Source organism: Gymnoscopelus braueri (genome assembly GCF_963280865.1).
Source record: "Gymnoscopelus braueri genome assembly, chromosome: 17".
NCBI lineage: Eukaryota > Metazoa > Chordata > Actinopteri > Myctophiformes > Myctophidae > Gymnoscopelus > Gymnoscopelus braueri.
Genome location: NC_137617.1, coordinates 23237263 through 23254658, shown reverse-complemented (window position 1 = coordinate 23254658; position 17396 = coordinate 23237263). Strand labels below are relative to the sequence as shown.

General features: G+C 42.7%; 1 protein-coding gene across 1 annotated transcript in view; it reads left to right on the top strand.

The window, feature by feature from the left end:
• itga3b (integrin, alpha 3b) overlaps positions 1-17396 on the top strand; it is a 46771-nt gene that overhangs the window by 19904 nt on the left and 9471 nt on the right. Inside the window, exons 2-18 of the mRNA XM_080455951.1 lie at positions 232-359; positions 2414-2496; positions 4143-4392; positions 4872-4970; positions 5474-5678; positions 6933-7126; positions 8239-8327; positions 8427-8563; positions 8763-8852; positions 9315-9382; positions 9813-9958; positions 10424-10570; positions 10662-10759; positions 10926-11094; positions 12100-12180; positions 12732-12811; positions 13559-13636. Coding sequence (XP_080312077.1) covers positions 232-359; positions 2414-2496; positions 4143-4392; positions 4872-4970; positions 5474-5678; positions 6933-7126; positions 8239-8327; positions 8427-8563; positions 8763-8852; positions 9315-9382; positions 9813-9958; positions 10424-10570; positions 10662-10759; positions 10926-11094; positions 12100-12180; positions 12732-12811; positions 13559-13636 — 2142 coding nt within the window. The remainder of the gene's footprint in view (positions 1-231; positions 360-2413; positions 2497-4142; positions 4393-4871; positions 4971-5473; positions 5679-6932; positions 7127-8238; positions 8328-8426; positions 8564-8762; positions 8853-9314; positions 9383-9812; positions 9959-10423; positions 10571-10661; positions 10760-10925; positions 11095-12099; positions 12181-12731; positions 12812-13558; positions 13637-17396) is intronic.

Sequence of the window (17396 nt, the reverse complement as noted above, 5' to 3'; positions counted from 1 at the left end):
TTCTGTTTCCTGCAGTATGTGTTGTATTGTCTAAGGTCATAGGAAATGTCTATGATTCAACCTGAACATAATCTGACCATCTTCTGTGTGTGTGTGTGTGTGTGTGTGTGTGTGTGTGTGTGTGTGTGTGTGTGTGTGTGTGTGTGTGTGTGTGTGTGTGTGTGTGTGTGTGTGTGTGTGTGTGTGTGTGTGTGTGTGTGTGTGTGTGTGTGTGTGTGTGTGTGTTTCCAGGCTCCTCGTGGGAGCGCCCAAAGAGAAAGCCCTGTCGTTGGCGAACGTCAACGAGACCGGTGCTGTCTACTCCTGTCCTATTTCCACGGAGACCTCAGACTGTACCAGAATGGACTTGGTCACATCAAGTAAGCACTGCTACACCAAAGCAAAACTGTGGGATTGGCAGTCACAGGATTTGAATGTGGAATGGATTTTCTTATTATTATTATTTCTTTCTAAAAAGAGAAGGCGGTCCAATGCCCTTTGTATATCTTAGCTGTCGGCCGTTTTTGTTCGTAAATTAATGCCCTAGCTCCTTCGTCATACTACAGTGTCACAAAAATTATAACTACATTGGGTCCATTGGAATACAGGTTTTTCTTTTTTTCATTTTCTGAAAAATGAAAAAATGCTAAATAATATCAGGAATATTATATGAGATAAGACATGAGGTCTTTACCTCTGCAGTATACAGGCAGTTCTGGGCATGGACAGTTTTTTATTAGAAACGCTAAATGAAATCACTAAAAGCACCCCCCACATTGCACAGTACAACGGAAAAACGTTATTACCGGCAAGGTTACCAAGACCTTCTTCATGCTGCTTCATGCTTAAAGAAGGTCTTGGTGCCCGAAAACCAAGTTGGGCAGTGCTTTTATTGCTTTGGTTTGTCATGTGCGCTTTGCCTACAAACCTGTCACAAAGACATGTTAACCTGATGTAATTAGAAACATTAGAATTGACTTTATGCCAATGTATGAGTGTGTGAAATTGTTGACACCTATCAAAGCAAAGCTACCAGAATTTTCTATGTTTTACGCATTTAGCTAATGTCTCTCTTTGAGAGTGACTTCTAGTAGAACAATTTAGTGGCTTTCCTCAACTCACATTCGCTACTGGGGTTGAGTCGTTGAACTATGGTTTTCCCTATATGAAATTGTCTCTCTCCTGGCATCCCCACCTTCAGGCTCAGAATTAAAACTTTATTATTGTCCGTTTTGTGAAAAGAAAATTGTGCCTTTCCCATTAAATTCCTGACACAAAATACAAAAAGGAAGTCTATGGGTTTCCGTTCCAGATAGACAGTCTGAACCACAATTTGACCCACATTTCGTGCCTGCTAGATTTTCATCTACAGACACTTACACTTCCTCCACATCTGCAGAAGTCTAATTATATCAGACAACTCAATCAATCCCCTGCAGTTTTATTTTAATTCTTTCTGCGTAAGAGTTTGAGCGACAGATTGCAGAGCCTCAAGCACTTCATACTTGCATTATTACCCAGCACATCCTCACTTCTGTTTTTTGCATCTCTACAGCATGCTTTCAATGGAAAAAAGGCTTGAAAGAGTAGTCCATCTTAATTGAGGGTTATTAAGTGATATACCTTACTACCTGCAGGTGAATAGAGCCCCCGGAGGTTGAAAGCCTTAACCATAATAAGGGGATTCTCCGTCACTTTTGATGTTTGATGTCGGTGTTCTCACGGTGCATTTTTGTGGTGAACATTTGCCAGGGCATGATCTGGGTTTCAATGGAGCATGACGGGTGTCTTGCCTTTACAATGACTGTGATCGTCCTAATACCTAATTTATGCTCTGTCATACGATGGCGTGGCCAACTAAAAATAGCCAATCTATAAGCTCACAACGCATCGCATCCGCAACGCGCTGTTAGCTTAGATCGGCTATTTTTGTGCAGCGACACCGTCTTATGATGCAGTATAAAGTGAGCTTAACCTTGATGAATGTTTTGGTTGCTTTGCTATTTCATGGATGGTGTGACATGACCGAAGTTGTATTGCACTGTGCTATCTAGATGTAGTGCAGAATGTCTGTGTGATTAATTGAAAACTTGCACACTTATCATAAAGCAGAACTGTATTGACAGGAACCATACTTTTCCAAAACAAAAGAAATGTGTGAAAAATTGCAATTAGCCTACATATTTTCCCCAATTTGCTCAGCCCATTTGGGTCCATTTGCGCGATCTCAGAGTTAAATTAAAACTGAGGATTTGACTGTGTATATTGAATTGCAGGGCCAAATACTTAGATTTTACCACGGTTGGTGCATGGTTCAGAAGAAACAGGGTTATACTGTACTGAACACACCAGTGGAGAATGAGTAGGATCAACCACATTGCCATTATAGTGCAGATTGTACACTGTGCCCTGCTAACCTGTCATTTTTTTGCAGCCGAACCGTCAGAAATGGTAGAGGGCATGTGGCTCGGAGTGACAGTGGCCAGCCAGAGAGACGCGCCAGAGGGACGGGTGATGGTGAGACAATGCGCCATTTAATTTCAAGTTTAACTCATTGGCCGCCATTATCGCATTAACGCGATCTAATAAATAGCGCGCTTGGCCGCCAGGATCGCATTAATGCGATCTAACGTCTTTACTGATCTTTATGCTCTGATCACGCTATTCTGTTATGAATCAGGCTAAGTTTCGGGTTCCACTTACTTCAACCACCACTGCATCCGGTTCCATGACTTGGGTTCCGTTTTCGGTTTTACATTTTTCCCCCCAGTCATTTTCGACCATAATAGGGAAACAAACGGTTTTTCACACGCTATGAAAAGCGATCGGAGACCTCCCCTCCTATAATCTATGGTCTGGGTGACGAACAGTCATCCCCGTTGTGCATCACAAAGTAATTTTCGCCGATAACAGAATCTGAGACATTTCACTTCCGGTTCATGTGTTTCACTGTGTGAGTGGGTCTGGGAGGGGGCGAGTGTGATCGAGAGGCGATCAAGCTTGGTATGTGCTGCTCTCTGGTGGTGGAACGATCAAAACGATTCAAGTGTCAAGGTAGACTTTCTAGATGTGAATTAAATAACAAAATAACGAAACAAAAAAACACGGAAATCGCTGGCAAGGGCTGCTATGAACGAGGTTTTAACTCTGGCAGTCAATGAGTTAACCACATGCTCCCTAGCGTCCCCTATTCTGGGCATGTCATAATAAGCGACCATTCTGAGAAAATAGCCGATCTACATGTGGGCTTGTAGACAGGCTATTTTCGGTGCAAGAGATATGGTGTAGAGTACCCCAGTCAATGAAGTATAAAGGGTTTCAGTGGTTAATTTACCAACATTCAGCACTTTGGTCGGCTTTGGGCTGTTGTAAATGTGCTATACAAATAAAGTTTGATTTGATTTGATTTGATTTGATTTGAACATTATTCCTGCAAACATGAATTATAATTAAATGCTACAATATGTAAGGGGTGAAACATGGACTGTGTGTAAATGTTGCACCTTTACACACTTTCTTCAGATGAAAACAATGACACTCGTTTATTTAGTTCCTTAGCATTAGACAAACACTGTTTGCTCGAACACAAATGCTAAGAATGTTGTTTAGAAACGACATGTTTACCTGGTATCCTAGTTACGTGTAGCACCATTGTTTTAATTTGCACTCTATTTACTTTACCCTGTTGTTTGTCGACAAGGGTTCATGCTAATTACTCCGGTCTTGCACTTTGTAAGTCGCTCTGGATAATAGCTAAATGCCCAAATAGTAAATTGTTACTTTGGTGAAAATACTGTATTATTTGGAGTAAGACTATGGTATTGTGTTGTGTCACATGCTGCAGTAAGAAATTGCAATGTAATGCTGAAATGCTTTGATAAAAGGCTACTGGTGTGCAGAAGTATTTGCAAAAACGAGAAATATAAGTCTATGTGACCAAAACATAGTGAATACAGGAATTAAATATTAAAATTCAATTGCATTGATCTCAGTCTGAAAAATGATTTTAGAGGTTGTCCGATTGGACAGAGTGCAATTTGTAACAACTATACGCTGAGAGAAAACTATACGCTACCACACTCTGGTGTAGTGGCAGCCAGCACATTTATACATTGTAAAACACAAAAGCATGTTCTGTAATACACCCCTATCTGCTGTCCAAGGCATGTGGCCACCGATATGTGAAGCTCATTGATGGCGGTACGGAGAAGCAGCGGCGAATGGTGGGAAAGTGCTACATTAGGAGCAATGACTTGACGGTCGACCCCAGCGACATATGGCAGGATGATGAGCCCAGGGTGTGCAACCCCAATGCCGACTTTGAGATGGAAGGCATGTGCAACATGGGCATCTCCGGTGGCATGACCGACACTGATATCTACATGGGCACTCCAGGAAGCTACTTCTGGCAAGGTGGGCACTAAAGAGTTACCCACAAAGAAAGAGTACTTTGTGACACCAAAGAGTACGGTGAATAGAACAGTGGAAGCCATATAGAAGCTCCTCCTTCATGCATTTAGTCTGTATATATTCTGCACTGATATAGTTTACAGTTCTTTCTCCAATGTTGCATACTAGAAACTAATTATATTAATAACATTCATTCAATCACCAAATAAACAACAATTCCTCAGGTATGGTGCAGGTACGGCAAGCGTGCAGTAAAAATCAGGTCTTCTACAATGGCTACATCTATAAAGCTAAAAAGTGTGTGTTTTGTGACTTAACTTTGAAATAATAGGTAGGTTTGGCAGACATGGATTACCACCCGTCGGAAACTACAGTGCTTACAGAGTATTACTCTAACAATAGGATTATTCCTGTCTGGGAAAAGCAGTCAATTTTGTAGGAAGCAAGTAATAACATTGTTTGGTGGTTTGTCTTTTATAAAGGTAATGTTCTTGTTACGTGGAGAGACCCAGATCCTGACCGCCAGTGGAACGTGAACAATAGGGAGTTTGGACAGCTGAAAAAAAAAGACAATTACATGGGTATGTATTCTAGCTTCTGGCTCCTCTAGCTTCAGCGATGAATGGGATAGATCCAGGAACGTATACAAATGAAGCGCACTACGTAGTTGAAAAACTCCAGAATACATTGAGCGATCACCGATCTAATGTCCAGAAGTGTTTGCCACATACACATATGTGTAGTTGCAGCTAACTGTACTGTATGTATGTATGTGCAAAGAAAGTAACAATACTCTCTGTATGTACTGAACGAGAACCAGAAAGAGGAACAAACATGTTTATCTACACAGTGACAATTTTTATAATGAGTAGAAATGTCCTTATAAACAATGTATAGAATCCCTGTCAATCATCACTTATCTCCCACTGTGTGGCAGTGTCTATATCTGCAGAGACCCTTCCCTCTACCTGTATTTTCTTATTTTACTATATTCGTGACATTTCTCTGAGTCAACCTTTGGACAGTAGTCCTTTCCTTACTTGGCCTATAATGCTCTAAAATGTCTTAACGTCGGGTTTCACAGGTTATGCAGTTGTGGAGGAGAAGAAGTTGCTGATTCGTGACGAATACACAGTGGTGACGGGGTCTCCCAGGGACGAGTCCAAGGGCTCTGTGACGCTGGGCAGGCAGGAAGACGCCTCGTTAATAGCGGAGTTGGTCATCCCTGGAGAGCAAGTGGGCTCGTACTTCGGCAGCAGCCTCGCTGTCACCGACCTGAACAGTGATGAGTATGTTACAACGTTAGGGATACCCCATTCACCACAGTGTGTCTGCAGGCCACATCAGCCAATAAGTGGCTTATTACCACATCATCATATCACGTTGATATTATATTATACAGTAATATTATAATAGCCAGTTATTTTCTGCACATCGATTAAAACAGTTCCGCACCTCCTCATAATCATAAGCACATAATCTGAAGGGTAATCTGGGAACCCTCTAAGGGTGCCCTTTAAGAGAAAACAAAACCAGAGAACCAGAGAGCTCTTTGCCAAAAAGAAAATCAATTTCTGTCTCTCTGTCCTCCTAATTCGAATTCTTACTTCTTACTATTTATCATTATTATTATGATAAATAGAGGTTTGGGCCGCTTCGCGGTCCGATCAAAAGATACAGCGGCCAGAAAGAAGGAAAGATGTTGTGGCTAAAATGTTAAGATGTAGTAGGAAATGTAGTTTTTTATTAACCGTACATTAAAAAGTACATTGAAGGCGGGGAAAGAAGCCTATATTATTATACAGAGCTCTGATCAACAGTCTGTGGCAAGTTTCAGGGCAAATGGAGTGATCGTGTGTTGAGCAACCCCGGACATATTTTGGAGGTCATTTCAATTAAAGTAGTAGGATAATGATTATTATCATCTTTATTATTATTCACTTGTATTTGTTTGTGGGTAGTAACATCTTGGTGAATCTGTATCTTATGCTCTTAATGCAGCAGTGCTCTGTAAACTCTGGTCTATGGTGTAGCTCTGGAATCTGGTGTTATGTGAATCTGTATCTTATGATCTTAATGCATCAGTGCTCTGTAGCTATGGTCTGTAGTGTTGGAATGGATGACCGTGATGTAAAGATGAGAGGAGGGAGGCTGCTGCTCTTCAGCAGCCTAGATAAGGTGTCTGTCATGATGACATCATAGTCCTGGCATGTTCCCCTGTAATCCAGTGGACCCCCATTACTCTTGAGATTGTACAAATGGAACCCCAAATGGACCCTTACTTGTCAGAGTTACAGACCTGTGAGTGGTCCCTGGACCCCACTTTGAGAACCACTGCTGTAATCCATGAATGAAACCTGGTTGGGTATTTGTTTCAATATTATATCAAGACAGCATTATCCCAGCATGCAATGAGCAACAACTTTTAAGGATCTGTAAAAAAAAATTGTAACAGCATCTGAGATATAAGATTTGTTACATACTATATATTGTTTATTTTCAAAAGGTGGGTGTTTAATCAGTGTGTGTTTTGTTTGTTCTAGCTGGAACGACCTGATTGTGGGTGCTCCGTTCTATTTTGACCGTATGAAGTTCGAGGGTGGAGCTGTGTACGTCTTCATGAATGAGAACGGATCTTTCCAGAAGACTGCTACCATGGTGCTGAAAGGCCCTGGTTACTCTGGCTTCGGCTTGGCTGTGGCCGCCATTGGGGATGTCAACCAAGATGGATTCCAAGGTATTGAAGTGATTGGGATGCTGTATTAATCCCAAACCCAGAATGACATTATTGAAATTAGAAATTAAGTTTATTGTGATTTTAGAGTTAAAGGAAATCATCAGTATTTTTTTTTACACTCGGTTCCATCAACGTTATCCATCACTGTCAAAACGTGCTATATATTCTGATTGTAACAGGGGTCTCCCGTCTCTCCAGCTCTTTAATAAACAGAAAATAAGTTTTCAGGTGGGTTGACAATTCTTTCCAGTCAGGAGAGAGTACCAATTTATCAGCTTCATTTTTCATTTTAATAGTGATTCAGTTCCAATTTTGTCTGCTCATTGTCTGCTCATCCAATCCTGATTGGATACAATTGGTATCCTGACCTGAAAAGGCATTTTTTGTTTACTAAAGAGTCGGAGAGACAGGGAGATCCCAGTTACTGAACAAATAGCAATGATCAAAACAGAATATAGAGCTACAAAAACGACAAAACAACTACACTTTAGTATTGTTTCATATTTTCTTTAGGTCAGATGTTAAAAATACTGGTCATATGCTGGTCATGGCTCTAATTGTGAATGTAAGGGAAATAAGCAATTAAAATAAAGTTATTATTCTAATTTGTGTGTAATTTACTATATGATTTAACCATCATGGTTAAAACACTTAATGACTTTGAATGCAGCATTCTTTTACTCTTGTATTTTGACAACAGTGGGTCAATTCACTTCTCTACACTATGGAAAGGAAGTAATTATTTTAGAGTTACTCAGTGATTATGCTTTGTTAAACAGGAAAAAAATTATGTGGAATTTGCCCACAAAGGTATTGTATGTGCAGCAGTGCATTAAGCATTTTTCTTATCTTGCCAATAGTATACGTATATAACAAGAGACACATTATTGCTTGCCTCAATATCTTATACATGTTTAATTAATACAAATGCGGCAATTTTATTATCTGAGAAGTAAAAATTGAAACTAATTGTGGTATTCTCCTAGTTGCTTTCTTGTGCCACCTAGAGGGCAGACACCTTGCTTACACAAGGCTGTCATTGCAGTCTTTCCTTCAGCCTTGATTCTATGTTTCATTAAATATCCCTACCAATGTACTGATGTTTTCCATAGATTTTGCCGTGGGCGCCCCCTTCCATGATTCAGGAAAAGTCTATATATGGACGGGAAGTAGGAAGGGAATCTCGGAGGAGCCAAGTCAGGTAACAGCCTGGTGGATATTATTCACTGTGGTGGCTATAACTCACATTACATTCAGCTCTACTGAAATATCCGTTTTTATCCTCTGCCACCCTCTACAGGTAATTGAGGGTAAGTCAGTGGGCAATGGTGGGTTCCAGACTTTTGGCTACTCCATCAACGGGGGGATGGACATGGATGGTAACAAATACCCAGACATCCTCGTTGGATCCCTGGATGATCGCATTGCCCTGCTCAGGTAGTGATTATGAGAAGATATTCACAACCCAGGGAATTTTAAATATTTACTGTATCAAACCAGCACTTGTAGTATTGCATTCTTCATCTTATGTTGCACCTGTAAATGTATGTGTTTTGCACATTGTTGCTGTAATTACTTATTTAATTGGGGTGCTTTTCTTTCCTTTTTTTTCCAATTCATTAAATTGTTTTCTCAGAGCTCGTCCTGTTGTCCACCTCTTCAAGAACTTCACTGTACAGCCACTGATTGTGGATGTCAACCAGTGTACCCCTGGGAAACCAGCATGGTGGGAAAATATTCTATTCTATTCTATCTTTTCTCAAAAGGGAAATGTGTTTACAATAAATATGAAACACACCAAAACACCACAACTCATCAGACCACACAGGGAATGATGCAGTTATTTATACTTGGTTGTGAATTGTGGCGTGCACGGGAAATAGCCAATCTGCAAAACTCTGCTATTTTCAGTGGGTCGACTCCGGCGAGCAACTTAGTATAAATCAGGCTTTAGTTAATAGTTCACTACAGTGCAAACGTGTTTATTCATCACTGCAAATGAAAAAATATTTTGCAGCGCAAGATGCAACTTTTTTTGGGGATACATTTATTCCTGGATATCCCTCTAATCTTACATTTTTACATTGTAAAATAGAAATTCTGCAACCTCTGCAAAAATTACATCATATAGGCCTATCATTGTTGCCATTATAATGTTTGTATAATGGCAGTCCTTTGTCTCTTGCAGTATTACAGCGACTGTGTGTTTTAACTACACCCTCAGCAATGGCAACAAAGACTTCAAGAAAAATATCAGTAAGTATCCTCCTTTACCTATATATATATATGAATGAAAGCAATCGTATATATATTTTAAATATTCACAGGTGGTGTATAAGTCTTTCTATTTAAAGACTACTATATGTATTAACATTCAAAATTAAAAAACAGTAAACGTTGTGTATACTGAAGTCATGTAATATCCCTGCAATCTTTGTTGAATGTGGGAATGTTGACCATTTATTCATTTCTCTTGTACTTAATTTCTTAATTTCCCTTGTACTCACTAATAATACGTCAACCAGTGCGTCTCACAACCCAAAAGGAGGTTGAGATTTTCTTTCAAGAATGATTTCAATTGTTTGTTCTAGTTTCTCCTGGATTTATGACCAACACAAAGATTTTTATCCCTGTGTGAGATCAGTAGAGAATCACTGCTCTTGTTATTTTTTTAATCTCCCCGTAGCGGTGAAATACACAGTGGAGACAGATATGGACAGGAGGAAGAGCGCTCGTATTCTGTTCGCGGAGAACAAAGATGACACCTTCACAGGCACCCTGAACCTGCCCTCCCACAAACCTAAATGTGTGGTGCTGCCGCTCACTGTGGTGGTAAGGAACAGAGACACACATACACACTATTGAAAGCTGTGTTGCCATGTCCGCTTATTATAAGCGACTTTGGGCTTGTTTTTCTGTAAAGTTGTTTGTACATTTAGGCTGCCGCGGGTTGCGTTTTTTTTTCTTTTTTTTTAGTTGCTTATTTGGGCTTGTTTCCTAATGTTGTTAAACCAATTGTTTCATTTGAAGATTTCATTTGAAAATAGCAGATCTACAACTCACAACGTGTCGCATCGCGACATGTTGTGAGCTTGTAGATCTTAAATAGCCGACAGGTTTAAAGTGCTCATGTGTTAGTCGCTTCTTTTGGGCTTGTTTTCATATACCTGGTTGCTTATTTCTCTCGCAAAATCTGGCAACACTGATTGAAAGGCAATCTGTTGCTGTTGACCTACTGTAATAGCTGGTCATGTGCCACTGTTTGACATGAACTAAGAGCCATGGTTGATTCTGCAGCCAAATGTGAGGGACAAGCTGGAGCCTGTGGTCTTTTCGCTCAATGTGTCCCTTCAAGAGCAGAAACCCAAATCCAGACGCTCTCTCCAGAACCTGGACTCCTTCCCAAGTCTCAGCCAGAAGCAGAAACTCACAGAAAGAACCGAGGTATATACAGTGAAGCTGAGTTTATCTATTGTCTGTGTGTGTGTGTATGTGATATGACTTTCTCGCTAAACTGTTTTGCTAACCTCCACAGATCAACTTCCTGAGGGAGTGTGGCTTAGACAACAAGTGTACGAGTAACCTAGTGCTGACAGCTCAATATGCAAGCGCAGAGGGAGACGTTTACCCCAGGTAAATGAGACACGCATGTGTGCATTTAATTAGCCGACTGAGTTTCATTCCTCAAAACTGTGTTTGAAGGTGTGGTGCTGGAAGGAGTGAATTACTGCTTTGTGTCAATAATACCGTACAACCTGCTGCTTGCTGACTGCATGTGCACGGTTTTCCACATGCTCAGGCAAGACAAGCGCCAGGTGCTGCACTACAACAGCAACGTGAAGAAGATAATGCTGAAGGTGAAGGTGACCAACTATCCTGCTCCGGGGAAGCTGGCCGAGGACGCTCACCAGGCCATGTTAGACGTCACCATTCCTGACACACTCCGATACTCTGGTGTCAGGTCCGAGGTACGTCCACCAGAGGGCAGCATTACATCTATTATTGCATCCCCCAATCCAGATTCTCAAACTTTTTAATGTCAAGGACCCCCATGATACCTCTGAGAGTGTGCAAAAGTTCCCATTTGTACACTCTCAGAGTTACAGATCTGTAAGGGTACATTTGGAACCCCCTCAATTAACCCTGAGGGACCTTGATTTGAAAAAAGAATGGTTGTGTTTGGCTGTTGAGAATATTGTGAATAATGTGTTCATATGTGCTTGCTGTCTAGATACAGGGCCGTTCTTAGAGGCACAGCTGAATTATCAGTCATTTGTGTGACTCTTCAAAGGATGGCTAGTGGGTCTTTACATGCCACTACAAAGTGTCAGATCACAAAGTTGGTGTTGTATCCACTCCCTTTGAAATCTGTGTCAGGCATTGTGGAAAAGCCTTTGATAACAGGATCTTTTTACATAAAGAGGACTTGGTAGAACTATTTCTGCAACCATGCTAAAATGCAGATTCAGGAGGCAATTGGCCATATCAGCCGAGGATGCTTAGGATGTGTCTCCTTCTATTCAGCATATATGCAGTATATGCTGAATGCTCTTTTAAATATGTTTTAGAGCTAGGCCAGAGGTTCTCAAACTTTTTAATTTCAAGGACACCCATAACTCTGAGAGTGTACAAATGTAACCACGGGTCCATTTGATTACTCGATTTGGAATGTACATTTGTACACTCTCAGAGATACAGACCTGTAAAGGGTCCATTTAGAGGGGTCCCCCTCAAGGACCCCTGGGCCCTGAGGGACCCTGGACCCCACTTTGAGAAACTGTATCCTTTGATTATAAATAATTTTTTTTTTTGCAGTCTATTGCCAGATTCTTTTTTCAAGCTTTTTTTTTTAAGATAAAGTGTCAGTTTTTTTGTTTTTGTTTTCTTTACAGTGCCGTATGTTGACACCATTCTCACAAAACCCACTGGTTTCACATTTCTGCTCTCTTTTCTTTCATTTCTCTCATATGTAGGACCCCAATGATGTCATTGAGTGTCATTTTGAGGACACATTGACATGTGAACTGGGCAACCCATTGAAGGGCAACGAGAAGGTATTATTTTAATAATCACACAACAACACTACAATGTTTCATTACTGTATGCTACTGATTTGTCTTCACTGAGTTGGAGTTAAAGCTGCACTATGTAACATAGTGCCGCTTTAAGTTGAGCTTGGTTTTATTCTCACCCATTCTCTTTCTCTCAAACTAAACTTCTTCATTGTAGTTTAGTTTGCCTGCATAATTTAAAAAGTCTATATAAAGTATAAGAATTACATTTAAAGCTGCACTACTGTATGTAAGATTTGTAAGCAAATATGTGTTTTAGTAGGTCATCATGGTAAAAAACTAAAAGGTGTTTACCTGTCTAAATAATGTAAAGGATTAAAAACATATGAGATTAGCACACCATCCCTGTTTCAAATGCTGTACAGTGGTGCAATTATTGAAACAGTTATCTCTCGCTGCCACATGGGGCCGCCAATGTACGCAAAGTGTGCAAACTCTCCAGTGCAGCTTTAAAACTTAATTTAAAACATAATTTAAAAAAATGTCTTTTGTGAGCAGTCTCCCTTTGTGTCGCTGTCCATTTGTTATGATAGGTGGCACTGCAGCTTATCTTTGAGACAACAGAGATCAATCTGGACACGGAAGAGATTGTGTCCCAGTTACTCCTGTCCACGTAAGTATTACTAAGTAAGCATATCTGCATACAGACAATATACTGTGTAGATAATACCTTGAGGTACAAATGTAATTTAAAAATAACTACATTACACTATTGTACATTAGCTTACTATTCTAGTCTATTCCATACTATACAATAAGACAGTTTACTGCCTCTATATTACAAAATGACTGCACAACAGTAGCCTGGGATCCAGCCTGCTTCACTACAGTACGTTCGGCAGATTTTTTTCTCAGTCTGGAAAGCCTCCTATCTCCAACATCCAATCAGCAACGACGTTGCCTACGTAACATATGTAGTTCCAGTGTAGTTCTGCAAAACGAGTCAAATAGGAGCCTTTCCAGACTGAGAAACGAAGTGAGAAAAAAACCTAGTGAAGCAGGCTGGATCCCCGGCTAGCACAACAGTATACACATGAACATTTCAAGTGGGACTATCTCTTTCTCGCATCTTTTTGTGGCAAATGTATAATATTTAATATATTTAAAAGTGTAATTGTGATTTCCTGTTATGGTCCCAGTTCTGGTTCAACACTATATTGGACTGGATACTATATTGAAACAAAAACATAATTTCTGTAGATTGGAGGAAATCTTTAGGAAATAGAACAACATCTTAATTGCCTGTATAGTTTCTATTGCGGTTGCAGCACAATTCTTTGTACATTTGTTTCACATCGCTAATAACTCAATATGACTGGGGAATTGACATGCATTAATATGATCTGTGTGATTTGTTCAGTCTGAGTGAGCAGAGTGACCTGGTGGCTGTTCCAGTGACACTTCTCATTGAGAACAGCATCCTCACCACCTTCTCCATGTGAGTACACAAGATCATGTGAATGATAGAGTAGGGCTGCAACAGTTAATCAAACTAATGCATTTAATCGATTATAAAAGATAATCGATAACGAGAGTTATGCATATAACTAAGGTTCTACGAATTCCGGATGACCGCCAGAGGCAGTGTTTTCAACACCTGGATATCCATCACGCGCTCGCGTATGGGTCGAATATTAATACCAACAAAGTCACTCGTGACCTGTGTGCACGCACGCCACCTATATAGGTGCGGGGCACACAGCGTTCATCCTCCTGAAATCTTTTCGTCGAGAATGAGATTCCGAGTGACAGTCAACTCTGGCGGTCATCCGGAATTCGTAGAACCTTAGTTATATGCATAACTCTCGTTCTACTTCATTCCTACTGACCGCCAGAGGCAGTGTTTTCAACACCTGGATGACTAATACCAACATAGTCACGAGGAATCTGCGCTTACCGATGTCGGTTTGCAGATAGAATAAACAGACAACACCACAGCCGTCGCCACAGGATGCGAGACGGCCAGGTTGACTATATAGAGGAGCGGGCAAAAGCCCATGAAAGATGAAGCCCATTCGGCTGCATCTCCTGGCCTGCTCCAAGCCTGTATCACTGAGGGAGAGGCTCTGGCAACACCCGCGGTCAAGAAAGGCCTTGGGGGAACCTAGAGGCCCCCTGAAGACGTACATTTGCCTGAACGCCGCAATGAAAGTCTCCATTAAGCCAAGGCACAGCTGTGCCCTTCCTCACAGACAAATACAACCAAACTCCAGCCATCACAGCTATGTCCTGCCACAGAGCCCGGACGGGACACAATAGGCAGGTACTAGAATGCAGTTGCTCCAACTCTGGTTGAGGAGCAAACTAACAAATCAATAGGCTAGCTGACGTGAAATGCAGAAAGCCTCTGAGGACGTAAGGAGGGGTCGGCCATATGGTAAACCAGACCCATCGGAATCCCACTTTAACAGTCTCTGGCAATGGCCAGGGCATGAAGCCCATCTACTCACTTTTGCAGATGGAGCAGTGAGGACAAAGAGTACTAGCAGATAGTCATCTGAGAGCAGCCCGATGTACCGGCTGGGGACAAAGCTTCCAATACCACAGGCAAGCATCATGAAGGCACCCATGCAACCTGTGGGGGCCACACGCGGAGAGCATCTCAATGGTAGAGAGGCTGAACCCTCTATCTAACATCATCCGCAGATATCTAGGGCAGCATAAGCACAGAGCAACGCTCCAACCTATGCAGTGGCCCTTGTCCCGACTAGAGCACAGTCTACACTCGCTGGCGTGCAACGCCCTGGTGTACGATGCACAAAAATCCAGTAATTTTTGGACAATAGTTTTGAATTTCAGTGGTCAATGACGCAGCCGAAGGTTAGGAGTGAGGATGCCCCATGCACCTCCCCCCCTAACTGTGACAGGAGATCTTGTCTCTGTGGAGAGGCCAAGGCACTTCATTGAGAAGCTGCAGTAGGCCAAAGCATCTTGCCCTAACGGACTGGTCTGTCCCGGAAGGGAGACCTACAGTCAAGAACGCGTTATGCCCTCAAGGCTAACGGTACTACCGCTCTGCCATACCTATGCACGTGATCCGAACTGCTATCGGATCCAAGAGGCTTCCAGTGGGAAACAAGTCCGCAGCCTGGACTGTACACCCAACAAGCGCATTGCTATGAAATTTGCAAGATGAGGCAAGGTCCACGAAAGGAGCTTCCAAGCCTCCTGCAGAGACTGACTGGGTCAAGCGCCCCAGAAGGCAGACTGTTGACATATTGTGTTATTGAACACGGCATAAACATCCTGAGGGCCAGGTGCACTGCACGCAGGTCCAGTGCATTAGCGACACTGGCTGGAGACCCTCCTCATTCTGTTGCAGTCTTGGGGTTCGAGGCCCAAGCCACAAATATATATGCACATTTGTACATGCGTGAAATTTGTCCGCTGTATTTATTTACCCATCCTAGAACTACTAGGAGCAGTGAGCAGCCATTCCCCGGCGCTCATGGGGCAATTAGGGGCTCAGACAGGGACACACATCGACCCACTTCTGGCCTGGCGTCGAACCCGGGACACCCAGAGGCTCTGGCTCACTACCAAAGTAGATAGTGCCATTTCTCTAATCATGCAAGCAAACGCCTAGAGTGACAGGCGCTGTATAGGCGCTGGATAGGCGCTGGATAGGCGCTGTGTCTGCGCATCAACACTCGCATGCCGGAGGGCCAGGGCGAGGTAGTCAAGGGAATGTCCAATACGTCACATTCCAGCCGCTGTGGCATGGCTCTAGTTAGCAGATCAGAGACTAACACTGTGGCCATGAGCAACGGTCATCCAGCTCGACAGCTTCATCTAGTGACACCACCAGAGAAGCAATGCTCACAGTTTACCGTTTAGGCGTTTAGCAGGCGCTCTTAATCCGGATCGACTTACAGTAAGGTAATGTAAGTAAAGTAAGCAATGTTGGCATCAACCACCAGCCTTAGGTCTAGCCATATTGGGCTGTACTCCCCATGGCTGACAAGTCCTTGGTTAGAGGTTCTGGAACTGGCCCACATGCCAAATCTCATGATGTACGGCACCAAGGGTGTACAATGACGATAGTTGTTGGACGCATCCATCTAGGGCTAGGCCAAGCCGTTATATGGCCAGCTGGGCTATGTACTCTCAACGCTTTCGTCCAGCGACAAGCAGTAGCGGAGTGGGACACACTTACTATGCTGAAGCTATGTTGCTGTGGTCCGCACGTGGTTCCTCAAAGCGGCAGAATGGGATACATTCTCAACGCTGACCCCTTTTTCCTTTCGTCCAGCGACAAGCAATAGCCGAGTGGGACACACTTACTATGCTGAAGCTACGTTACGGTGGGCCGCACGTGGTTCCTTTCCTTTTCCTCTGGCCAGCGACCAGCAGCAGCGGAGCGAGACACACTCCCAATGCCAGCGGTATATTCCAGTGGGCGCACGCCGCAGTGGCGTGGTACCTCCAAAAGCGGCAGAGCGAGACACACTCTCAACGCTAATACTTTCCACTCCTTTCGTCCAGCGACAAGCAGTAGCGGAGCGAGACACACTCCTAATGCTTACGCTATAAGGGCGGTGCGCCCGCCATGGTTTCTCAAAGCGGCAGAGCGAGATGCACTCTCAACGCTAATCCTTTTCCCTTCTTTCGTCCATTGACAAGCAGTAGTGGAGCTACCAGCAGCAGCGGAGCGAGACACACTCCCAATGCTAGCGGTATATTCCAGTGGGCGCACGCCGCAGTGGCGTGGTCCCTCAAAAGCGGCAGAGCGAGATGCACTCTCAACGCTATATTGCTGATCCTTTTCCCTTCTTTCGTCCAGTGACAAGCAGTAGTGGAGCGACCAGCAGCAGCGGAGCGAGACACACTCCCAATGCTAGGGGTATATTCCATTGGGGGGCACACCGCAGTGGCGCTTACAAATGCAAAATACAGCATGCAGCTGGTATAACATGACTGTCAGTCATTATTTCTTGTTTCCTTTTTCCCTGTCCAGCCTCATCATGATTTGTGTGCATGGAGATCTCATCTTAACAAGCTCAGTGCTTAATGAGTTTTCCAATTTAGTAGACCTTGTACTGTGAATTTGTACTTCCATGTACTGCTTTCAATTCAGTGGCCAAGAGTTCGTTATCATGACAATTCCTCTAGCTGAGAAAGCGTCCCGAGGGCTCAATGCTAGCATCCCTGTGGGAGGCAAATCCGCCTCAACCAGGCCAACCCAGTCGACCTTTCTG